Below are 26,296 nucleotides of genomic sequence, written 5' to 3'. Positions count from 1 at the left end.
TCCTTCCTCCTCCTTCAACCGATAAACCCATTTGTTAGGCAAGGCTCTTTTTTCTGCAGGTAAAGGGACTAAGTCCCAAGTCTTATTTTTCATCAAGGAGCCCATCTCCTCTTTCATGCCTAGCTGCCACTGTTGTTTGGCATCCACCTGCATTGCTTCTTCATATTCTTCTGGTTCACCAGAATCCGTTAATAAAATAGAATACAAAGAAGGAGAAAATCTTTCAGGGGGTCTACTTGTCCTCATAGAACGTCTAACACTTGCAGGAGTTTGTGGGACAATCTGTTGTTGCTGAGCATCAGGTACCTGTGGCATTTCATTTTCAGGAATCTCATCCAACACCACATATTCTTGTTTGTCCTGTTCATGCTTCTTTTCTTGCATCTGTTCTTTATACATAACCTTCTCATTGAATATAACATCTCTACTTCTAATTATTTTCTTATTTTCAAAATCCCATAACCGATAGCCATATTCATCTATCCCATATCCAATGAAGGTACATTTCTGAGATTTAGCATCAAGCTTGGTTCTGTTTTCTTTATCAACATGGACAAAAGCTTCGCAACCAAAAGTTTTTAGAAAAGAATAATTTACCTTTTTACCAGTCCATGCCTCCTCTGGAATACCACCATCCAAAGGGGTTGAAGGTCCTCTATTTATCAAATAGATAGCAGTATGTACAACATCTACCCAAAAATGTAAGGGCAATCCAGCATGCAATCTCATGCTCCTCGCACATTCCATGATGGTCCTATTCATTCTCTCTGACACACCATTTTCCTGTGGAGTTCCTAGAACTGTCTTCTGCTTTCGAATCCCATTTAAGGAACAGTAATCTTCAAATGCTTTGCTGCAATACTCACCTCCATTATCCGATCTGAGACACTTCAACTTTTTTCCTGTCTCATTCTCAACCAAAGCTTTCCATTTCTTAAAAGTTTCAAAAACATCTGATTTTTGTTTTAAGAAATATACCCATGTTTTTCTGGTTGAGTCATCAATAAAAATAACATAATAACAAGAGCCACCAAGAGATGATACCTGAGTCGGTCCCCATACATCTGAATGTACAAGCTCTAACTTCTCACTCTTCTTCTCTTTCCCAACCTTGAGAAATCTGACTCTTTTCTGTTTACCATAAACACAGTTTTCACAGAACTCTAAATCAATCTTCTTTATTCCTGGCAATAGATTTTTGGAGTGAAGGATTTTCATCCCTTTCTCACTCATGTGCCCAAGCCTATGGTGCCACATTATCGAATCTGTTCTTGCAACATTTATTGTTGTTGTCCCTGCAGTAACTTTATCTGTAGCAGCTAAGGTAGAGTAAGTGTTACCAGTACACAGATATAATGTGCCTACCTTTGCACCTTTAGCTACTACTAATGATCCTTTAGTGACCTTCCACATATTGTCTGAGAAGGTAACTATGCAACCTTCACTACCTAGTTGCCCTGCAGAAATTAAATTTCTTCTTAAATTAGGAACATGTCTTACCTCCTGCAGAAACTAGTCATTACCATTCTGCAACTTGATCTTTATCTTTCCTTTTCCAACAATTTGACAGGGCTCATCATCACCCAAATATACCTGTCCAAAATCACCTTGAACATAATCTAGAAAATATTTTCTATGGGGTGTAGCATGAAATGAAGCCCCAGAATCTATTACCCAGGAATCATTAACATTATCCAAACATAAGATTAAAGCATCTTGTAAAGTATTACTTGCAATATTAGCTTCCTTACTGTCATTTTCATTTTTGTCTCCTTCTTTGTTTTTCTGAGACCAACAGTCTTTCTTTAGATGACCAGGCTTTCCGCAGTACCAGCAATCTTTCTTTCCTCTAGATTGAGAGCGTCCTTTCTTTGACTTCCCTCGTGACTTCTCATTCCCAGGGCCTTTTCCTCTTTCCTTTGATCTTCCTCTGTTCTCCACATTCAAAACACTACCCGATGATGTTGGAGTCTCACCTGTGCTTTTCCTTTGCATTTCCTCGCTTAGGATAACACCAACAATATCATCAAATACCAAAGTATTTTTACCAGAGACAGAGTTACTTACAGCCATAACCAAGCTATTCCAGCTTTCTGGCAAAGAACATAAAATCAAGAGAGCCCTAACCTCTTCTACAAAGGTAATTTTTACCGAAGACAATTGACTGGTAATTGTATTAAATTGATTTAAGTGCTCCGCTACAGATCCTCCCTCGCTCATTTTCAAATTAAACAAACGCTTCATAAGAAATACCTTATTCGAAGCCGAGGGTTTCTCATACAACTTAGCCAATGTTGCCATCAAATCTACAGTCATTTTTGCTTTTGTTATATTGAATGCTATAGACGACGCAAGACACAATCGAATGGATCCCAGTGCCTTTCTATCTAAAATGTCCCACTCTTCATCTGATATTGTGGTCGGTTTCTTTGCCTTTCCTTCCAATGGCCGCCACAAATCCTTTTGATACAGGTAATCTTCCATATGCATTTTCCATAACTGATAATTCTGGCCGTTAAACTTTTCGACCTTGAATTTGGAATCCCCCATTGCTCCCACTCAAATCTAAAGTCCTGCCAATTTACAGATAACCTCGCTCTGATACCAATTGTTAGGGTTTCAAGCAGATCCGAAGCAAATATGAATTAACAATTATATGCAAATTTAAATACAAAAGATAAAGAAATAAAACAGGACATAGATAACACAGAGATTTAACGTGGTTCGCCCAGAATGGGTTACGTCCACCATACACAGCCGTCCAATCTTTCTTATTATCCAGCAAAAACAATACATCAACCTTACAATGCCTTAAGCATCCCAGCCGCTTATAACATGCGTTTTTAGGGCAACAAACAAAGTCGGCCTTTTTTAGGGTTTTATTACAATGTCGATTTTCATCAACAAAAAACGGCGAGGATACGTGCTGAGTGTACAGTACTTTGCTGATCAGTCGCCACATTTCAACACACCCCTCACATTTCAAACAACACATAATCAACTCAAGAGAGAAAAATTGAGATCCTACATTCAGGTGAGCAAGTAATCTCTTCTATCAAGCATTGGAGTAGAAGTGAAGTCAAGATTCAAGCATTGGAGATGACACTAATGTTCTATAATTTATGAAGACTATCTTCATAAAACCCTAATTCCTTGTGAAGACAAACAAGCTTTATTAAAGGTATATCATTAGGTTTTGATTCAATTTCAACCTTTTCCCTCAAAATGAAAGTATTTTACTATAGTAGTTCATTTATATTTTCAATTCAATTTCATGGTTAATTCCAAAACCAAGGTACATAAGGCAAATCCTATTCCCAACAATTTCCCCCTTTTCACTATGTCTGGGAAGAGGTACAAAGTTGCATTCAAGAGGATCAACAAGATTTACAGAGACAAACAAGTTGAACTTTTGACCACAAGAAATTTTGACAACCACGACAAATTGATACTACTTGCTCTCAAAAAATTAAGATGAACTTTTGAGAACAGATTTTAATCTTCTTCTACTCAAATCCAAGTTGGTGTCTTCGTACAACAACTGCAGCTCACTTTTTTTGTCAAATTACTTCAATGATTCACTATCTTGCTCTAATTTTCAACAATTCAATTCAATTTGAGGAGGATAGAGCCCCATCTAGGAGCCCTAGAATTTGGTTATAATATAGATGTATCAAGGCTAGATCTATTAGATTCCTCTCCTCCTCAATGTAATGGTTAACTTGGCCTGTTAGTGGTTTTATTATCTTAATTTAACCTTAACCTAAATTTACACCACTACATAGAGTAACTTCTTTGTTATAGATTTGATACCATAAAAGAAGATATGGAACAAAGTCAAATAGAAGTATAACAATTCTATGCAAGATAGTGTCGCACTTCTTTCATTTCTCAATCAAATAAATTTCATATATACATTGTAGATCCTATATCATAGGAACCATCCTAAAACGACTCCCTAATATTATTGAGTTGTTTCAACAACTCAAACAAACAACCAAACAATGTGACTACCAATAATAGTAAGTTGTTTCTCTACAACTTAATATTATGACACTTATTCATCACTAATTTAAATACTTACATAAACTCTAATTTTTAACACCTATGTGAACACTAATTTCCAACAATTATACCTTCAATAGGTAATGAAATGCTATGCTCTTAGGATAAGACATCCACGTGTTGATGCAATAACATGGTAAGTCACATTAAATTCATCATGAAATCATAATATGTGTAGAGAAGGGAATTTGTTACCCCTAAGATGATGAACCTTAGAGAACAAACTATTCGTCGCTACCTCACTTAAACTAACACTAAAGGTGAGCCAGGGGATACAAACGTAACAATAAAACGACTACTAAACTAAGCTATGAAATTTCAGAATATTGAAGTGTATATAACAAAACATAAAAGTTCTAACTATTATGGAAACACGAAGACAAAGTTAGATTATACTAGAGAACCTATTCGGGCTTGGGTCTTAGATGCCAACACAGCACAAGGATGTTTGTGCATCGCGTTGTGATTTTTACGAGCAGAGACCTGCAAATTCATTAGAAATGTTCTAGAACTTGTCCTTAGTCGTGCATAACCTATTCACCACCTACACACACAAAGATGGTGGGAAATGTTGGTGCTATATACGGGTTTGCCTCAATCAAACCCCCACTTTGATGTTTCCACCGCCACAAACAACCAAATAGATAGATTGGATAAAAAGATAACTATAATAGAAACTAACCCTACTTGATGGAGGGAAACCTCTACTACATATGATTTAATGATAAATGATAAATGATAAATGATAAATGCAATAGAAACAAGCCCCTCTTAACGGAGGAAAATCCCTATTTCAAGATATATGATAAAAATGATAAATTAATTTCACCTAGACAATAGATACATTCAAAGATGAAACAATGCAAAGAATGCAATGTTAAAGATAAGAGATGAGATAGAAGACAAAGCGTTCCAACCAAACCCCTCTCTTGAGATAGGAGCATGATGAAGTTTGAGATAGTGTTGTTATTACAAGATAGTAGCTTAATTTTCACAATGAGAGTCAAAGTGTGAGAGCCAAGAATGAGAGTGATTCCTTGAGAACTTTCTTTCCAAGAGTGTCTAAAGCTTGAAATGAACAAGAGGATGAGTTTATAATGCAACAAATGAGCAGGAATAATCATTACGGACACACTCAAACAAAGGGGCACACGTCCAAAAGCGTTTGATGCATGATTATGATTCTAGATTCAAGAATATGATGAGACATTAGCATGGCACACAAACATCTGTGTGACATGCTGCCATCAACACCAAGATGGTCCCAAATGAGATCTAGGAGCAATTAGGGACACTTTTCCTTTTGAACTCATGATGTCAAAGTAATGAAATCTTGATCATGAACTTTGTCATAAATGCATCGAGCACAATGTGTGTCATAAATGTACTGGGCATAATTTTGGACACTACATTTTACCCCCACTTTAGTGAACTAATCCACTTGAGGGATACGATGCACTAAAGCAGTTTAGAAAGATAAACTCATTAAACCCATGAAGTGCATTAAATGCAATAAATACCTAACAAAAAGGATATTATAGAGGCCACAAAGGTCAACTGAGTAGAGATAGGCAATGCCCCCATCTTTCCACGAAAACTAAGACATTTCATTACGAAAATTCAAGTACTACAAAGATCAAAACTTGGTTAACATGAAAAATGGAGGAAGCTAATACAACAAGAAGAATGCTTAAGGGGTGTTAGTATTGTGTATGGTGAAAAGTGGATAATGGAAACAACAATATTGAAAGACTAAATGAATTCAACCACAACACCCTAGCCTAAGAACAACAAAGATCCACCATAACATATGCAAACTACCTAAGACAATGCAAATCAACAAAATCAAAAGATTATACCATCACATGTCTACTAGGGTTTGAATCTCCATTCTTCCTATCTCCATTGATCTTGCTTGATATATTTGCTCTCAGATTTTATGTGTGCACACAAGAGCTCAACAAAGAACGAAAAAGTGGTTGAAAGTTTGATCGCAAAAAGGCTTGATTGCATATGAAAGTTCGAATGCTAGGAGTTCTTAGGAGGATTCCGGTTGATAATGAAGGAGAGTATCCTCATATATATAAGACACTGTAAGAAATGAAGGGATAAGATTAAGAGGTGTAAAAGACAATGGTCGGCTAGGATTAAAGGGTAGGTAGAGGAAATAAGAAAATAATGAGATGGTAGGTAGGTAAGAGAAGAATTAAGAGATGAATGACATGTGTCATGGGTAGAAAAGGCTAATGAATTAATTAAATAAATAAATATTTATTTAATTAATAGAGGAAGTGGGATCAATTAAATAATAAAAGTATTTATTTAATTTAGGAAAAGGGCTATTTAAATAAATAATTGTATTTATTTAAATGAGAAAAGGCTTAGAAGAGGATTAATGAATTAATTAAATAAATAAAATTTTATTTAATTAATAGAAGAATTAGGCTTAAATAATTAAATAAATATAAATAAATAAAAAATATTTATTTAATTAGACGTGACAATTTTAGGTGTGTACAAGTATAGATAAGAAGTGAAAAATCTAATGAAGGTGAGTATATGGCCCCTCATGTTTTTCCCTTAACGAGGTGGGGAAAATAGGAAGAAGGATGAGCCAAACGAGCCTCAAAAGGGGTTGGGACAATTTGGCTATATACTCGAGGGGTGGGCCCCTATAAGGGTCATTAGCACTATTCATCATGGGCATTTTCTCTAAGATCTCTATAGAGCCTTAGTGAAAATGTCACACAGATGAGAGCACAAGGCGAGCAAGATCGAGGAGTTGTGCATTGCAATCGAGCAGGGTGAGCAACCAGAGCAAGTGAGTTTTGAATCATGTTGTTGAAGTTGAATTTATGCATTTTATGATAATTTTATATTTTGGAGTAGCGCATGCGTTCACTAACGCGTGAGGGTCTTGGACCCATGCATTCATCCTTGAGGCAACATCTGCACTGTCATCCAACAGACGCACTAGCATATGCATGGCGCACTAGCGTCCTGAGGGACATATAGAAAACTAATCATGACTTTATTTTGATGCAGACACTGCTAGAAGTCTGGGAGTACGCATCTAGACATCTCCTCAGCCTATTACAAGAGAGAGTAGAGGAGTTGCCTACAACAGATTGACAACGACTTCAAAGAGTGGGACTCTATTGGGTATACCACATGCCAAAGTTTCACTTCCATATGCCACTACTGAGAGCTCTGATGGAGAGGTGAGATGCAAACACTATGTCATTTCACCTACCCATAGGGGAGATGACAGTGACCTTGATAGACGTTTATCATATCTTGAGATTACCCATTCATGGCCAATGAGTATCACCAGCCATCTCATTGGCTCGAGAGCTACATGCACTATAGGAGTGGGGTCTAGGTTGGATGATAGACACGACCGAACACATCTACCTCTAGCACTCGGTTAGGGACAAAGGCCGATGTTGTTGATCCAACACATTATGATCGTGATGGTAGCACCGTGGGTGCTCACCGATGGATAGGGCTCAGAGCTAGAAGCAAGCTTCGTACCATTGGTCCAAGAGATGGAGGAGAGCGTCATTTTTGCATGGGGACAGAGCATGCTCGTGCATCTATACTACAAGCTATCCCACTACGTTCACCATGAGTTTTTAGAGTTTGACAACATGTACATTATTACAGGGGTGGATGTTTGAGCACATCACCTGTATGAGGCTTGCCATGTTTGATGCTTGAAGATATGCCTCAAGCACACGCATACCCATTTCGATGGGCCAAGTGGAGAATCAGTGATCTAACATACTAGCGGATCAAAATCGATCGACTTAGAATCAGAGGCAGCCATTTTGAGAGATGGTAGTCTGGGCTACAGACCGAACATAGCTACCACAAATGCAGCAAGACAGGTTTTTGCTCAAGCGATAGGATCACATAGTCATCCCCTACTACCGACGTCGGTGTATGCGACAATTTGAGTGGGTTCAAATGATTCCACTTGTTGCACCTAGCTATGTCTGGTCAACAAGGAGCGTTATGTGATCGTGAGACCTACCTCGACCTACCATTGATAATGTGCAAAATAGTCCAGTGGGTAGTGATGATGACGACACACCACCTCGGTGTTGGAAACCAATAACACTAAGAGGGGGGTGAATCAATGTTATACCAAAATAGTAGATTTTAATCTTAACAAAACATTCATACACCAACCAGTATACCGGTATAAATAGAATTGAAAGAAGTAATGCAACCAATAAGCCAAACACATAAATGAGAAACATAACACACAAATTTATACATGGAAAACCTCAAAGAGGAAAAACCATGGTGGGATTTGTGACCCACAATATCAATTCACTGGCCATATGAAGAGATATTACAATATATGATGGGCTTGCACTTGCAGGAAGACTTACAGCCTAGAGCACACTGCTCAATCACAATGTGAGCCTCACTGACTACATAACAATCTAGACAACAATTTAGAGAAATATGAACTGCTTAATATAGCATCTCTTATGCCAGAATACAGTTTTGGTTTAAGCTCTATCTATTCCAGTTAAAACCCTAAACCTCTGTACCAGAATAACCCTTAGAATGAATTCCTCACATACATATACTCTCAGAATGATTTCGCATCATATTACATTTCCATGTCCATACACATCTATTTCCTTTTTCATATATTACAAAATGATCTATCAAACTGACCTATATACCCTATACAATTTTTATGCCTTATGTCGGCTTACAAAGATATATACAATATCATATTACATGTCGGCTAGTAACATAAATGAATAAGCATTAAAACAATTTGTCGATGCCGGATACAAGATGTGTCAGCCTCCAATATCGATGACCTTTACTATATCGTGTCGGCCTGCATTGTCGGTGACCAAATAAATCTTCTATCATGTTGGTATCGGTGTCGGTGTAGAGTCTGTGAAGTGCATGTCGGTACACCATATGAAGTTGGAACCCCAAATCATGTTGCCATCAATGACAACATAATGAAACCAACCAATAGAGTGTCAATTGCCAACAATCTCCCCCTTTGGCATTGATGGCAACACTCATGTGAAAAATGGTCATGGTTTCAGTTGTCGATTTCATCCTGCCTTGCTCCCCCTGAGCTGAATATGCAAAGATACTCCAATATTCTAAAATTCCAAAAACTCTGTAACTCCCCCTAATGTATGCAAATCATCATTCTTTTTCACATGTATACTACTCCCCCTTTGACATCAATGCCAAAATTGTAAAAAGAATGTCAAAGAATAATAATTGTACACTGAATACCTCCAAAAAAATGTCTTACCAGAGCTTGACCAATTTCAAGATTTCCGGATAAGTTTTCTCCAGTAACTCCACATAAGTATCCCAACTGGTTTTGAATGTGTCGAAGATGGATACAAGTCCACTCAATAAATATGCAAGAGATTCTTTCTCAGTGACTTTTGTCGGTGTGGGCTTTCCAAGCATATCCATGCATTCCCTCTTATGTACACAAAGTGAATCCAATCTTGGACTCACCAAAACTCTAAGACTTTTGGCTCCCAAATGATCTTATCTCTTTCCTTTTCAAGAGCAGAAATTTGGTTCTCAAAAGTCAAAATTTGTTCATCAATTGATGTTGTTAGTGAGGTTAGTCCATCAAAAGAGTTAGCAATATTAGCAATCTTTTCCTGTATCTCCTTTATTTTCTTATCTACATTTGTTTTAAGAATCTCTGTATTACAACATACCCTGTATATGTTAGTACATTGTTTCAAAGAATTTTCAATTAGAATAAGTTTCTCCTCAATATTCCTCTTCTCTGTCTCAATGATCTAATCAAAAGCGGCTCTCTTAGCCAGAGTGAATCTTTCAAGTGCTTGCCAGTTTGAGATCTATTGTAATGATTGAAAATATTTTGAGATGTGTTATGTTATTACCTTAAGCTTACTGGAAGGGCTCGCTTCATTCTCAATCTTACATTCCGGGACCAATCTATGCAAAACAATTATTGATTGATCTATTATCCCCTTGTCTATGGATCCCTCCTTGATTAGTTTTTGAGCAACCATCATCATCAGCTCTGTGGGACTCATCTTCGTGATGGATTTCTTTTCAACTTGAAAAGTGTCAAATATCAACAATGATGGGCTCCCAACTGGTACCTTACTGGATTCGCCTGTTTTCTCTGGTGATTTATCTTTTATCGCCTCCTCACTTGAACCGGTGGCTTCGCCACTTGGTATAGTATGTGCAATTGTCGGTTCCTCTCTAGGAACAATATCCTCAACCTGTACATTAGTATCCAGAGGATAAGTGTCCTCAATGTTAGTGTCCTATACAATATTCTCAGTAATAACAGGTGACTTAATATGTGTCTATTCATTTGTGTTAACCGATGGCTCAATTTCCACTATCTTGATATTCTTCAAAACTATGGGTGGAGTACCCATAATTCCTTTTCCTTTCCCTTCAACCGGTGTTTCTACAGTCTCGGTTTTGGTCTCTGGTGAAGTAAAGAATCCTCTGTGTTCTCCCAAAAATTTGATCCAAGCCTTTTGTGTTTCCTTTATTACCTCATTCATTCTCCCTAACATCAGGCTAGTTATTCTGTGTTTGATGTTAAAAACCTTCAGGTATCAGCAACCTCAATTGTCTTTTCCATCTCATCTGGAGCTATAGTAACACAAATAGCTAAAAGTTCTTGCATCTTAATGTGTTTGTCTTCTTGCATAACAAATAACCTTCTAGCATCTAACATGTTATATAACTCTGTCGGTATTTGATTTTCTATCTCAATTATTGCTTTCTTATAAATATCTAAATATAAAAGGATTGCTTCCTCAACCTCTCTCTGTTCATCAACTTTTAATTTATCATAATAAAACTCAACATTTTTTAGCATACCATCCTTAGTTATTTCATCAAAAATTTTAGCACAAGTCTTGGGTAGAATAATAGTTACATTACCAGTCTCAAGTGCCAAATCAATGTCACTTTTCTTCCTCCTCTTGGCAGTAACAGATGCAGTTGATGGTATGGCCTTAGGTGCTTGCTTCTATGCCAGGAACTTGATGGTGACCTTCCTAACCGGTTGTTTCTTTGCTTCCACTTTAAGTTCTTCCAGTTTCTTCCTCACAACCCCTTTGAAAGCTAATGGTGTGTTATCATCAGACTCATAATCAACAATCACAGGTTCAATGTGAACTACCAAATCCTTCCTCTTTCTCCCTTTCTCTGGGACAACATCAATGAGTGCCTTAATGTATTTTGAAACCTCCTATACAAATTTTCTTGCCTTACCTTCTTCTTTTTCCCTTTTCTTTTGGTTGAACTTAGTTTCAACCTCAAGAGTCTTCTGTTGTGCAGTTCCATAGGGCTTCTTTACCTCATCTATTTCTGCATCAAGTAGAATTTTTGCATATGCATCAAGAATTAATGCATCTACCTCATAGCCCATGTTTGCTATCCAAATCTTTTGGGGCTTGACTGCCTCCATGAGGGTCTCATCTTTCTTAACCATGAAACATATGTCAGTAGAGTATTTCTCTACTATATGCTCAGGTACTCTTATTCTAGACCTCATAGATTTTTGAAAAGCCTTGAAGTAACCCCATACCTTATCATCTCTAAGACTTCCCAATGTAGCAATTGATTGTTTAAGTTGTCTTCCAACCGGGATGTCAAAAGCCCATTGCTTCCTACCAAAACTGGGAGTATCATTTAAAAAGTATTGCATTAAGAAGACTAACAGGTTTCCATACCGAAAGGTGCCCTTCTTCTCACCTTTAATCTTCCCTAAGTTGATCAATAATTCTTCAAGCATCCAACCACAAAGATCTCACTTTATATTTTCTCTCATCATCCTATATGCAGCCAAAATACATGAATGGAGTCTGAATTCAGCTAGTTAGACCGAGTTACCTTGTAGACTTTAACCATGCTGCCAAACTTGATGTCAGTGTCGGTGATAGTGCCCACCTTCATCTATCTCTTGTCGGATGTGGCGCCAGTGATCTTCCTTACAGATTTGTTTGACACTTTCTTATCCGAATGTTGCCCTGTCGATGACAAGCCAGTAATTGCCCGAATGGCTTCCTTAGTAATTTTATAGGGTCTGTCCAACCATATGAATTCCACATGTACTCTGCTCATTACATATCTGACTATTTCATCCTCGAATACATCCCTTTGATCTCTAAAGTGCCTAAGTCCTCTATATGACAATGAATGTAGGCCCTAACATCTTCTACATATACCACTCCCTCCGAAATGCGAGAAAACGCTCCAACCAAATCTTTCTTGGTAGCCACATGTGGATACCATTTGAAAATTGGCCTGGGGCAATCCTTAACCTCTACTAGAGTTGGATTTGCAACGAAAATAGGAACAAAAGATGATCCTGCTTCCATGTTTCAAGAAAAATACCTTTAGATTGCTGCCGGTGAAAACCTTGTAGGTCCAAATATCCAATCAACTTTATATTTGAAGGTGCAAAAAAAACCAATCATTAGGTTTAGATTCGTGGGTCAAATTCAAATCTATGTGCCAAGTTGAAATTCGTAGTCACGAAAATTAATTCTATATCACGAAAGAAACTACCAAAATAGAGAAAAAAATTCTTTATATGAGACAATCATTTGACAAGTCTTAATTCTATAGTACAAAAATAAATAAATAGATAACAACTACCATACTCAAATCAACAACTAAATACTATTACTATATTTATTTGATATAATTACATTCCAAACTCTTTATTTTTAAGATTATTTGTTAATCAATATTAATTAATTAGTTTATATGAGAGACACTGTGTAAAGGCAGACATTATTTCTTTACCAAGCATAATAGAATAGAATAATAAAGACTTTCAATGTTAATATGATCAAAGATAGCTTATAGATTCACACACCTTACCATAATATTTTCTAAGGTGCTTCTCTTCTACTATTTAATTTGATCAACGACTCTCTTATTTTCTCAACCATCTCTTCTTTAACTACTACCAACATATATTGTAATTGACTCAAATATCATTGAAATCTTTAACAATTTTAAATAACATATCATTATGATCCATATAAAAAAAAAACCACAAAATATACAAATTTTCACCTCTCATTCCTCTTCTATTTACATGAAAATGAAATTAATCCTTGATAAATCTCTACTCTCATAAAATCCTTAAAAACCCTTGAAAAATATTAATCCCCCCTGTATTAACCTTTTGCTAATGATCATAAGGAACAAAAATCCAAGCTCACCCCACATTTAAATGGCCTTGTAATTAAGAGAGCGGGGAGGAAGGTCTGCCGACTGCTTTCATGGAGGCGGTGGGTCGAATCCACTTGAATTCAAACAGACACATACTGTTCTTCAGGCCATGGTCTCAGAGTTTCAGAATTCCAAACGCATCATTTTTTTCTTTCGCTTTAAAAGAAACATCCGAAGAAGAAAAGCCCAAAAGCAAGAAAAGTAAACAAAGCTTTACTGATCGGATATCCGCAGTTATTGACAAGCTTCATGACAGAAAACTCCCTCCAGAGATTCGAGGAAGGCCTAATGTAATCAAGTACGTAGTGGATTTCTCTCTTTTAATTTAATTTTTGATTAGTTGTCTGTCTTTTGAAAACCCCAATTATAAATTATGCAAAACAGTTAAACCAAAAACATATATATTCCCATCTTTGTTCTTCATCTACATATGTGTAGACCTCATTTTTTATTCTGAATGGATTTTCTTGAATAAAATCACAGGTTTGACATTCCCTGCGGTGTGTCTGAATGGTACTTAAAAACCTGGCATGCTCTTTTTAACCTGTTTTCCTTCTTAAACGTGCTTCTTGCTTATATAGTATCAAATTCCTGTCATTTGACTTAGAAGTCACATTTGAGATGATTCTATTCTGACAATATGCATGTGTGATGAATATGGGAGCGGAATCAGTGATGCTGAAACCCTCGTTATCATCACGTCAATTGCTTTGCTTAATGGCTAGACTATGGTCCATCGGATTAGGTTTTATTCAATCTTAAGTCTGTATGTTCGAATAAATTGCAAGAATTTTGGGGTAGCTCAGATTTAGTTTTTTGTTATGATTTTGATATGTCGAGCACCATATATGGTCCTGTTGCCGTTTGGAGGGTTTATATTTTTGAAATGGACAGTTTTTACGGGAAATTTTAAGTGAACAAAATTTCAGTGTTAGGATGGTTATTAACTTCGTCATAAAAAAACTGTGAACAACTGTGTTGAAAAGACATTTTCTGAGCAATGTTCCAGTCAAGCCAACTGGTAATTGAATGAATTCTCGTTATTTATTTAAATGCACTCATCAACACCTTGCGTGCAGACAATTTTTATTCTTTATGACACGTTGTTAATTTAGCGATGTTTAATGGAAGCAATACTAAATAAAACAGAATACTGTGACATATGTTCCATGTGTCAATAATATATAAAATCAGAGAATTTATCATGATAGGTATGATCTATTATCGAATTCTCATATCATTACTCACAACTTTGACAGGTAGGCTGAAAAGTCTTTTTCGATCAAGAATCCCAGTAGTCTATCCTTTAAAAGACTATCTTGTCTTCAATGTCCAAGCTGTGCCAATTTTCAGCTTTATCCATAAATATAACTTATCCTTAAAATTCTAACGTTCATGCTATCTTCAAATTTTACTCTGATACCATGTTGTGGCATTTCATAGTCTCACTTAGGAATTAGTAGTATAGTCTCACATAGGAATTAGTAGTAGTAATGACATATTTATTATCTAGTTTTCATTTCTATACATCTCTCTGTGAAGCTTTATCACATTCTAGAGATCAAGCGACTGTCCTAACATCCTTCTTACTCAAACACTTAAAGTTACATAACAGAAACTACCATTTTCAGACAACGGGGACTGCCAAGAGGAAAGAACAGGTAAAGGCACTCATATCGGCTTCTTGAAAATCTTCGTCAGATTGCAATACTTCTATTCTATATAGGGTTAAAGTACAAAAAATCATCACAAAAACATTAATATATCCCATGTTAAGTCTTGAAAGCCTGATTCAAGAGAGAAAGAGAGGTCGTTCTTGTTTTCAGGATTTACGATTTTGTCATGTTTTTTCTCCCTGAGAAAAATTGTCAACCAAAAGAAGAAAATTCAAAATACCTTTTTTGATGTCGTTGCTGATTTCAAGGATGGCTCACAAAAATTAGCTTGAATAAGATCAAGAACCCCTTTGGTCCACCGTGCAATTTTAGTTGGGAATGATAATCTCTTCTGTTTTTCAGTGAAACATTCTACACAGATATCTATTTTTTCTTAAATGGAAGGAAACACATGATCCATATCAGTTCAACTAATTGTAGAAAGATAACAAAAAACATGGCCATAACTTTTTGTGCCAAAAAGTGCTAGTGTTTTCATCCACTATGAGAGCAGACAAATTCACCATGGCAAGATCAACAACTTTATGTTGACCCCTTTGCACAATTCCAAGTGAAATCACCTTGTTCTGTTTCACATTAAAAACCACGCACTGGTCACCACTGCAATCTATGTTATGTTTGAGTTTTGGGTCAGCCATCCCCATTCCTTTTGAGCACCTTCATAACCAGGATTATAGAGGAAGAGGTGGCAAACCTCCAGCTCCTACTATATAAAGGGTCGATTGGTGGGCAGTAAAGTGCATTTGTATCTTCCATACAGAAAAATAAACTTAGCAGTGTCATTGATAACATAGCTCTGCCTTCTATTCCATGAGACCAACCATCCCCTCGACATTAATTTTAGAATTTATTTGGCTATTGTAAATTTTACATGTTAGTCTGTGTGATAACTGAAATGATGCAATGCAATTGAATTGAAGTACTAATACTTATACTTATTTGTCATCTCGGTAGACAAAAAAATCATACCCCTCTTTGGAATTTCGCTCCCCTCCATCAACCACAACATCTGCTTGGGTTTTTGACTTCTTGATAGCTAATGATATTGCCGCTTGGGGCATTTCGTCTTTACATGGTCGAACTTATGGTAGTAGGAATACTACACTTTGGGTTTTGATGAAGTCTTTGCAAACTTTTTCCCATGATGTTTTTGTCTTCACCTTTGCATCGTGTAGCAAAAATACTTTCCATAAATCCAAAAGTGGATTTCCTAACTTTTTTTGTCACTATTCCTTATACAAGAGATGTACTGACTTCTGATTAGCCAAAAGATATAGCCACTTTGAGCATTTCTTCTTAACATGGATGAATTAATGGTAGTAGACAGACCTCACTTCAGGTTTTGATGAAGTCTTTGCAAACAGCTTTTCATAATGTCTTTGCCTTTACCTTTGAGTCGTGTTAAAAACACTTTTCTTACACACAGAGTGGATCCTCCTAACTATAATTGTCAGGATTCCTTCTACAAGAGATACATATTGACTTGTTGAATGGTTAATGCTTGATTCTCAGCCAATAGATCCAAAAACAATAAATCTATCATAAGAAAGGGCCCCAGGGAAACTATATCTTCATTATCTATTGGTTTGTTTAAGGTAGATAACTTATCACTCATGTTTTCCAACCTAGGCTGGTGTACAAACAAAGACCCTTCAGCTATCTTTGTGGAGAACAAGTTTTTTAGATATAATGCTGCACAACTTTATGTTTTAGACTTTTCCACAAAACAATGACGAAAGTGGCATTTCATACTTATGGGTATGAGATAATCAAAGACAGGAAGTTAATGAAATAAGAGTGGCTCTTTGTGACACATTTCAAATTAACAGTATTTGTGGAGAGTTTAATTTCTTTCCCCTAAGCAATCTTGATACTCACATTTGTAACTATCTTGTGACTCCCAACATTATAGTTTTGCGGTTGCCTAGTGAGTTTCCAAGAGTGAAGTAAACTTAAATCTTGTATGTTTAACCATGACTGACAGCGGATCAAAAATTTCAAACAACTGCAGTTGTGAACAACAAAAATGGTAGAACTTTTGCATACAAGAATACAATTTTTAAAATGGCAATAACTTTTCAGGAACAATGGAAAAAATTCAAAATTGCAAATTCAGATTGCAGAACAACACTTATCTGATTTATTTAAAAAAGAAACGCTAGCACCAGTTTTGTGTGAAATCCTAGCACCGACCTTTCAATCTGCCTGACTTGTTTTTGTTGTGCATAATTTCCGCTAACTTTGCACCTTGCTGACCCTGCAACATTTTTTTTTGTTGAGAATTTAGATACAATTTTCTACGTGATTTGATCTGCAATCAAAACTGTCTATTATGTCTGCCCTAAAGGTTTGTGGAAAGCTCTGTTTATGAAGGCTCCGATTCTAGATATTGTAAGAAAATGGAGGAATGCGTACAGAGGAATGTATGTGTGCTCACGTATTTATTAATGATGGAGAATGGTACATCGGATGAACTTATGTTGTGCATGTTGCTTAGTTACGTTATTAGACATAATAACTAATATTGTGTAAGGCATAAGCTATATAATAAAACCTTAATGCCACATTGTGCCTAAATATATTAATACCACCTTATATCTAAAGTCTAAACATTATGTCTATTACAATTGTTTCAAGATAAATTAAAACACATACACACACCTTTTTAAAGCAAAAAGAACAGTGTTAATTGTATATGAATTGGTGTTGCTTTTTTTTCATTATTACTTTTCAAAATTCCTTTTGCATAGTAAGGCTTTGATGCAACACTGGAGGTTTTTTTGACTGACATTGTCTACAACTAGGATTTGTTGTGCTCAAATAAGGAAATTAATATTTTTTGTAAGTTGCATCAGGCGGGAATATTTTAAATCAATATATTGAAAACTACATTACAAAGTGTTATTATTTGGTCATGCTAAGTTTTGCACTTTATCCGAGGCATTCTGACATTCACGAACTATCATTTTCAGAAGTTTTCTTGAATTGGCCAATTGGTTATTGATCATGCATACAACTTTTTTGATAAAAGACAGATACCTCTGCTGATTTCTTCCTTGGTGAATGCTTAACTGATTCCAAGATCAGTTTCAGCTGCCTCTCATCCTAGGATATAATTTTGCAGATCTGAAACTGATTTGATTAATATTGTAGAACGGCGTATATGGCGCTCCATGGAGGAGGGCCAGTTTGAGAACTTGCCTGGCAAAGGCAAACCTCTGAATCCGAATTCAAATCCACATGCGGATCCTGCTGAGGACACTTTGTACAGAGTACTTTCAAAAAATGGATTTGCTCCAGAATGGGTTGAGCTCAACAAAGAGATTCGCCTTCAAATTGCAGAGTGGCGTAAAGCCCTTAGAAAATTACGGACAAGCAGATTGACCAATGGTGACATGAACTGGGAAGAGAATTCAGCAAGATTGCAAGAACTTCTTCATGACATTAATAATAAGGTTAGCATATTGCAGTTTTCCATTGACCATAAGTTTGTGTTATCCTGGGGCCAGTTTTTATTTTACCTCATGGTCTTCATTAAAGTGGAGGATTAATCTAGGAACATATTTTCTATTATTAATTTGATAACATGACAACCTATAACTTACGAAATATTGGTTAGCTTCTCTTATTTCAAATAGTATTTTGGCAGAGATATTGGCTGAAGCTACTTGTTTCAATTAATATCTTTGGCAGGTCTTTCGTTACAACCTTATAGCTCCATTTGGGCGCCAAATGTTTGGTTTCAAATGGGAGAAGGAGCTCCAACAGATTGAGCTCCCAGATTCATAAAAATGTCAGTAAGAGCATCCAAAATCACAGCATCAGGATTCCAAGCTGTGTTTAGCCACTTGTTGAGAACTCTAAAATTAGATTATATGTGAAGTTTAGGATTTCTTTCTCATATATTGAACACGCTATTGGAATTTCATTATAGAACATGTAATAAAGCTGGAATAATTTTTCCACAGTTCTCATCATCTTATTTATTTCTCATCAGTTTATAGAAACAGCTTGGCTGTCACTTTTTACATTTTTGTAACAAAGAATATGCATATGGACCCACATAAAGAGTAAACAGTGTAAATATTGGCAAGATTACAAGAGCACAATAAATTGTGTTTCTTCAAGGAAATTTATGTGTTGATTTTCATGACAGAATATCTCTGATACGAAAAGGAATTATCATCATGTAAATGCTAAATAGTGTTTCTGTAAACCGGGATTTTTACTTCATTTCTTATAGATGCATTATGTTCAAGGCAGTCATAAGCATTGCAGTTTGTTTTGTCTGTAGCGATAGATAATAGCATAAATGTTAAGGGTCATTTGATTGTAAATTTTCCATTCTTTCAGACGTCTTCATAAGCATTGCAGTTTGTTTTGTCTGTAGCAATAGATAATAGCATAAATGTTAAGGGTCATTTGATTGTAAATTTTCCATTCTTTCAGACGTCTTCTTTATTTCTTTATATGTTGATTTGGTAAATTCACCTTGCAGGGTGAGATTACATAACAGAAGGGTTCCCCTTATCTGTCGAGGTGTACAATATCCAGAGAGCTGGATGTGATATTTTACACACATTCAAATATTCTATCATGTCCTTTGGGGATTTGAACTTGGGGGTTGGCTCTTCTTTGAAATCTCCAGGGTTTTACCTCCTGAACCCATCCCATTCGGCTAGACTCTATTATTCCATGTTTTCTACTGTAGATTGTGCTTTAAGGAGTTCTATCCTTGTTTGACTTCATATTTGAATTTTGAATACAACTTGAGTTGAAGGCTGAAGCTTCTGTCATGTATCCTATCATTGTAAAATCCCAAGCAAATAGCACTAAGCCACAGAAATTCGATGTAAATTTTTGAAAATAGGGATATTTTATGGTTTCAATGCTTTTCAAAGACTTTATTTCACAAATACATATTAGAATACACCTACCATCGTATTTCCCTAAATTACTATGTTCCAATGAATGGCTGCTATTTAATGCTAGAAATGACAACTCAAACTCGATAATTTAGACTAGGGCAATCCTCACGAGGTCATAGGGAGAGTTTGAAGCGTAGTTTACAAACTTGATGACTCACTGAGTACACACAATTTCTTTTTCTTTGTGAGTTGCTCACCAACTTTTTTTGCCGAGTTTTTCTACTTGACTCTCCATGCCAGCAACACATAAAAAATGGGAAAAAAATGTGGGTTAAGCACTCCGAAAATTCTTCATTTGGGCTTGGTGGTGGGGCCTTAGCCCCTCGATTCTGTCTTTTTTCATGAGAACATGCTAGGGGCGTTGCCTCTCATCCTTGCTAGGGGTGTTGCTCCGAAACCGCCATTAAGGGCGTTGCCCCTAGACATCCATCAAATTCATTTGACACATTTTGTAGTTGTATTTTGCAAAAAAATTATATTTAAAAAAAAAAAAAATTGTATTTTTTTAAAAAGTTATTTGTTTTTTAAGTCTCCAAGTTTTGCTAAATTGGAAATATTTGGTTTGCCGAGGACTGTAAACTATGGTTTGAAGGAAGGATAATCAATCAAAATATTTTTTTTGTCAACAAACTCTATAGACAAGATGCTAAATGTAAACAGCTCAAAGGTACTCTTGTTTGGGAGATTCTATTGTGAGCAGTTAGCCTTGGTTTGCAAGATTGGAGTAGTTAGCTCTTTTCTTTGTAATTTGATATACATAGTGGATATATATTGTGGGCAGGGGCTCATTGTGGTTTTTCCACATAGAAAATCTTGGTGTTCATGTGTTGGATGTGTGTTGATGTTTAATTTTTAATATGTTGCATTTAGTTTTTGTTGTGGACTAATTCACCCCTCCTCTTAGTCCTAGGAGCCTTGAGTTCAACACAAGCACCCTAGTCTTGCATTTTTTGCCCTGAATTTCAAGAGGACAATACTACCTACTTTATTCAAATAAATCTAAGTCGACCTAAAGGTGATTTGAATTATGAAATCCCTATGTAAGGCTTCTTCAATTCATTTCAACATCTATCATTATTACATTCCATCACTCCAATTCAAGAGTAATTCTTGTTCCTCAAGAGCGTATCTGATTCAAGGAGTGACAAAACTACATTGAAGCATCTTCTTATTATAGTGTCTTAAATTATGCTCAGTGGATTTATGACACTTAGCATTGCACCCTGTGCATTTATCACAAAGTTCATGATTAAGATTTCACTACTTTGACATCATGAGTTCAAAAGGCAAAGTGTTCCTAGTTGCCCCTAGACTAGACATTTGGGATCATCTTGGCGTGGATGTCAGCGTGACGCGCAAATGTCTACGTGTTGTGCTAGCTTCCTGTCAGAGTCTTGAATCTAGAATTGTATATCCCACATCAAATGTTTTTGGATGTGTGCCCCTTCATTTGAATGTGTCCGTAATGGCTATTCTTGCCCGTTCGTTGCATTAAAAATCATCATCTTGTTCATTGCAAGCTCTAGACACTCTTGGAATGAAAGCTCTCAAGGAATCACTCTCTCATTCTTGGCTCTCATGCTTTGGCTCTTATTGTAAACATTTAGCTACTAACTTGTAACAAGAATGCTATCTCGAGTTTCATCACTCTCCTATCCTAAGAGAGGGGTTTGGCTGGAACGCTTTGTCTTCTCTCTTATCTCTTTATCTTTAACATTGCATGTTTTCCATCATTGCATCTTTGAATGTATCTATCGTCTAGGTCCATTTAATTTATCATTTTTATCATATATCTTGCAATAGGGGTTTTCCTCCATTAAGCGGGGCTTGTTTCTATTGCATTTATCATTAAATCATATGTAGTAGGGGTTTTCTTCCATTAAGCGGGGTTAGTTTCTATTATAGTTATTTTTTAATCCAATCTATTTATTTGGTCATCCGTGACAGTAGAAACACCAAAGTGGGAGTTTGACGGAGGCAAACCTCCATATAGCCTCAACATTTTCCCCTATCTCTGTGTGTGCAAGTGGTGAACAAGTTCTGCACAGCTAAGGACAAGTTTTGGAATATTTCTGGTGCATCTAAAGTCTCTGCCCGTACAGACGACAATGCGGTGCATAGACATCCTCGTGATGCACTGGCATCCAGGTGTCGAGATTGAATAGGTCCTCTGGTATGATCTAACTTTGTCTCTGTGTTTTTGTAATAATTAGAACTTTTATATTCTGTTATATACACTTCAATATTTTGCAATTTTATAGCTTAGTTTAGTAGTCATTTTATTATTATGTTTTTATCCCTTGGCTCACTTTTAGTGGCAGTTTAAGTGAGATATTTATAGATAGTTTGTTCTCTAAGATTCATCATCTTAGAGGTAAGAAATTACCTCCTTTACATTTTGGTGAATCTAATGTGAATGCCTTATGTTAGATCCTTTTTTTAAAGAATTTGATGCATTTGACAAGGCATTTTCTAAAGGATTTCAATATGTTAGATGAGGTCTTGGATGACTTCTTAGAAGCATTTCCTTCTAACAAAGATGTAAAAGATAGTCCGTCTTCAAACTCCTTTTTGTCAAAAGATGAATAGTTCATGAATGTCATTGTTATCTCAGCAGCTCTATGAAAGCCTAAGAGACCATGCATTTATGTGACTACATCTAGTCTTTCTCCGAAAAAAGTCAAAACCATTGATTGGAAACCATTCAAGGGAGATGCTCCTGATTTGTATACCAGGTTTATACAATCTAAACAACCTTCCTACAATAACATTGCTCATACATATAACACTAGAAGAAATAAACAACCTCTTGATCAACCACAACCTTCTTGACCACCTTCTCAACCTGGTCTTCCTCAAGCACCTCCACCTGTGGTCAAGCATCCTAGTGACTGCGATCTTGTTGAGCAACTTAAAGTTACTCCTGCTAAGATCTCACTATGGGATCTGCTTCAAACCGCTTCGCTGTATCAAGGTATGCTACATGAAGCTTTGCAAAAGATTTAACTACCTTATTATGCAAGATCGACAGATGTAAATGCGCTGATGGATCATATTCGTTCGGATACATTGAATATTACATTCTATCCCCATGAATTCTTGCCTTCAAAAGTAAGGAATTTGGCCAATCCGTTAATGATAATCGTTCATGTTAATGCTTTGGGCATTAGACAAACCCTTGTTGATATAGGCTTCACACTTAATGTGTGTAGTTTGGATCTATTGGTGAAGATTAAGGTGGATCCAAATGCCTTAGCAACATCTTCTTGGTTCATCCAAGGTTTTGATAACAGTGGAAAGACTGCTTTGGGAATGGTCATATTGTCTTTGAAAGTTGGATCGGTCACTATTCCAACTCTTGTACATGTGATGTCGGGTCCTTTCTCTTACAACATTCTCTTGGGTAGACCATTGCTTCATGCTTTGGGAGCTGTTTCTTCCACACTTCATGACTCGGTGAAATTTGTGGCAAATAATCAAGTGGTTATAATCAAAGCTGACCCTGATATTGGTGTTGATTTATTCTTTTACATTGATTGTTTTTCACATTTATATGTTGCCATCAATGCCAAAGGGGGAGATTGTTGGATATTGTTGCTGTTAGGATATGTTGTTGTCATCGATGTCAACATATTCTTGTGTTTTGGTGTTGCAGAGAATTGTTTTGGTGTTCCGGTGTTTGCAGTGAGTTGATCTGGTTGGTTTATCTATTTGATATGTTGAATCAACTAGAGATACTTCATTACATATTGGTTTCATGATGCTATGTGGTGATTTGATCGAGTTGTGGATTCTGGTATGAAGATTGGTTTTCAGTGTTGCAATATTCTGGTGTTTGATCCATTGTGCTCCAGAATGATTATATCTTGAGTTGTGGATTTGGGAGAGTGTTTGGAATGTTTGTGTGTATCTTCAATTCAAATGGTTTGTGATTTGGTACTCCGCAAGTTATCTTTCTTGTCCTCGTTGCTGCTGTTGAAGTATTCTTGTGTATTAGCGTGTTGATCGATGAAGATTTGATTAAGTGGTGTTGGTTCAACTATTGCAGTTGATTCTAACGTGCTTGTTGGTGTTTTCTATTCACGTCTTATTTGTTTTGGTGGTCCACATTGATCATTGTGCATGTTATTTTGAAGATTTTATGGGTTCGGTGATATTTTTCGTGTTATGCGACATTTTCGGTGGTATAGCATGTTGCGGTTGATCTTGGTGAGGTTTCTAGCGGTGTTGCGTGTTCGAGGAGTTGATTTGGGTCCATGCTATGTTGTCATGACATTGTATTGGTTTGGTGGTTGATTTATGTATCGTGTGATGCAATTTTGTAATTAGGTGTTAAAGGTTGAGCCGACCTTGTAGTCAAGGTTGATGATTTGCATAAATAGGTGTTATATTCATGTAATTTGGGTACGGGTGTCGAGTTTGCATTATCAAAGAGTGGTGTATGTGTGAACAAGCGATTTTATCCTTCAGTGTGAAGTGTAGAGTAGAGTGTGTTGCAGGGCAAACAATTGTGCTTAACCGAAACTATCATCAGACATTTGTAGATGTTATTCTTTCAGTTTATCTAAACCATGTGCCTGAATGCATGTGCGTTCCATTGTAATAATTACACATACTATTGCAAATTATCATCTTATTGTGGCTAGGTTCCTATCGTGGTTTTTCCCTTAACCTGGTTTTCCATGTCAAAAATCTTGGTGCTATGTGTGTTGTTATTATGTTTATTCTTATTCTTGCTGTAGTTGATCAAATCTGAGATTGTGTTTAAATTGTTTAATCTGGTGAAAAATGATTCACCCCCTCATAGTTTTCCTTTATTTTTGTTGCCAACAATTGGTATTAGAGCTAGATCCTTTGGAAGAAGCTTGACCGCTTGAGGAGATATGGGATGGCAACCTATGTGTTCAAGAAAGAGAGTCCGAGATTTGATGGAAACAATTATAATGTATGGAAGGATCAGATGGAATGTCATTTGAAGTTTCTTGGAGAAGATTATTGGAAGATTACAAAGAATGCCTATACTGTTCCTTAGAATGATTTGGTTACCACAGCTGATATCAAGGATGTTGAACATAACATAAGAGCTAATGAAACATTGTTGAGTGCCTTGACCGATTCAGAGATGACTAATGTGACGGGACTTCAGATTGCACATGAGATCTGAGAGAAATTAGAGACCTTGTATGAAGGAGATAAACATGCCAAAGTTGCTAAACTACAGCGTTTGAAAGGAAAGTATGAGATGCTGAAGATGGGAGATGATGATAACATATCAACTTTTATGACTAAGGTGAATGAACTTGTTATGAACATCAGATGTGTCGATGGAACTCTTGAGGAAAATGAGATTGTTGCTAAAGTGCTGAGATCCTTGCCCCCTGCTTATGAATCTAAAGTTGTTATTGATGACAAGAGACATGTTGGTTGGTAAACTTGTTGCTTTTGAGTTGAGTGAATTTGGAGAATCACATGAAAAATCTAAGACTGCATTTAAAGCCTCTGTATCCGAGAAGCAAAAGTATGATCCAGGAGAGATTTCATCTAGGGTTTCAAGATATGAAAGAGAAATGAGAGAGATGGAAGAACATGAAAAAGAGTTGTATGAACTTGAAACACTTATTGCTCAGAGATTGCCTAAGGGAGTCAGTAAGTATGATGGAAAGTTACCTTTGAAATGTTTCTCTTGTAATAAGATAGGACATTTTGCCTCTAGGTGTCCTGAAAGAATGTCAAAATATGATAAGCTTGATAGATTTGATAAGAATGATAGATATGAGATACATGATAAGTATGATAAGCCCTATAAGCCTAACCAGAAGTACAAATATCATAAGATATGCTATTATGCTGCTGATGGATGTGTGACAGATGAAGAATCAATGAATTTAGAAGATGAATTTGTATTTGTTGCTATTAAGGAAGATGATCTGATACTAGTGAATTTTGCAATCTACATTGTTGAGGAGAAAGTTTTGGCTGCTAAGATTGAAGAGAAAGATGAATGGGTAATTGACAGTGGTTGTTCACATCATATGACAGGTGATAAAAACAAATTTGTGAATATGCAGAAGTATGATGGTGGTATAGTAAGATTTGGCGATGATAAAGTTTGTTTGATTCATGGTAGAGGTGCTATTTCTTTTGATGGTAAGCATAATACTGATGATGTCTTATATGTTGAAGGTTTGAAGCATAATCTTTTGAGTGTTGGACATATGGTTGATAAGAGATATGATTTGCATTTCAAGAATGGTAAATGCAAGATTTTGAATGCCTCTAGTATAGAGATTGCATCAAAGACTAAGACAAAAGGTAATATCTTTTACTTAAATGTTGGTGAGAAAAGTTGTTTGATTTCTCAGATAGATG

The 26,296-nt window shown here is 36.2% G+C and overlaps 1 protein-coding gene across 1 annotated transcript; it reads left to right on the top strand.

Annotated features, from left to right (window-relative positions):
- The first annotated feature begins 13,282 nt into the window (after window positions 1-13,282).
- LOC131031284 (uncharacterized) lies at window positions 13,283-18,966 on the top strand. Its single transcript, XM_059209896.1, has 3 exons — window positions 13,283-13,621; window positions 18,124-18,454; window positions 18,693-18,966. The coding sequence occupies exons 1-3, from the start codon at window positions 13,374-13,376 to the stop codon at window positions 18,786-18,788; spliced, it is 675 nt and encodes a 224-aa protein (XP_059065879.1). The 5' UTR covers window positions 13,283-13,373; the 3' UTR covers window positions 18,789-18,966.
- Window positions 18,967-26,296: the final 7,330 nt, after the last annotated feature.

Source organism: Cryptomeria japonica, chromosome 8, assembly GCF_030272615.1.
Source record: "Cryptomeria japonica chromosome 8, Sugi_1.0, whole genome shotgun sequence".
Lineage (NCBI taxonomy): Eukaryota > Viridiplantae > Streptophyta > Pinopsida > Cupressales > Cupressaceae > Cryptomeria > Cryptomeria japonica.
The sequence above is the reverse complement of the archived record's forward strand: the minus strand, read 5'-3'. Positions and strand labels throughout refer to the sequence as shown.

What these genes read in the sequence shown, in the direction of transcription:
- LOC131031284 (XM_059209896.1), top strand. Translation starts at nt 13,374, where the DNA reads ATGGAGGCGGTGGGTCGAATCCACTTGAATTCAAACAGACACATACTG. An exon ending in GGAAGGCCTAATGTAATCAA is followed by an intron (nt 13,622 to 18,123) that starts GTACGTAGTGGA and finishes ATAATTTTGCAG; the next exon opens with ATCTGAAACTGATTTGATTA. An exon ending in TTCATGACATTAATAATAAG is followed by an intron (nt 18,455 to 18,692) that starts GTTAGCATATTG and finishes TATCTTTGGCAG; the next exon opens with GTCTTTCGTTACAACCTTAT.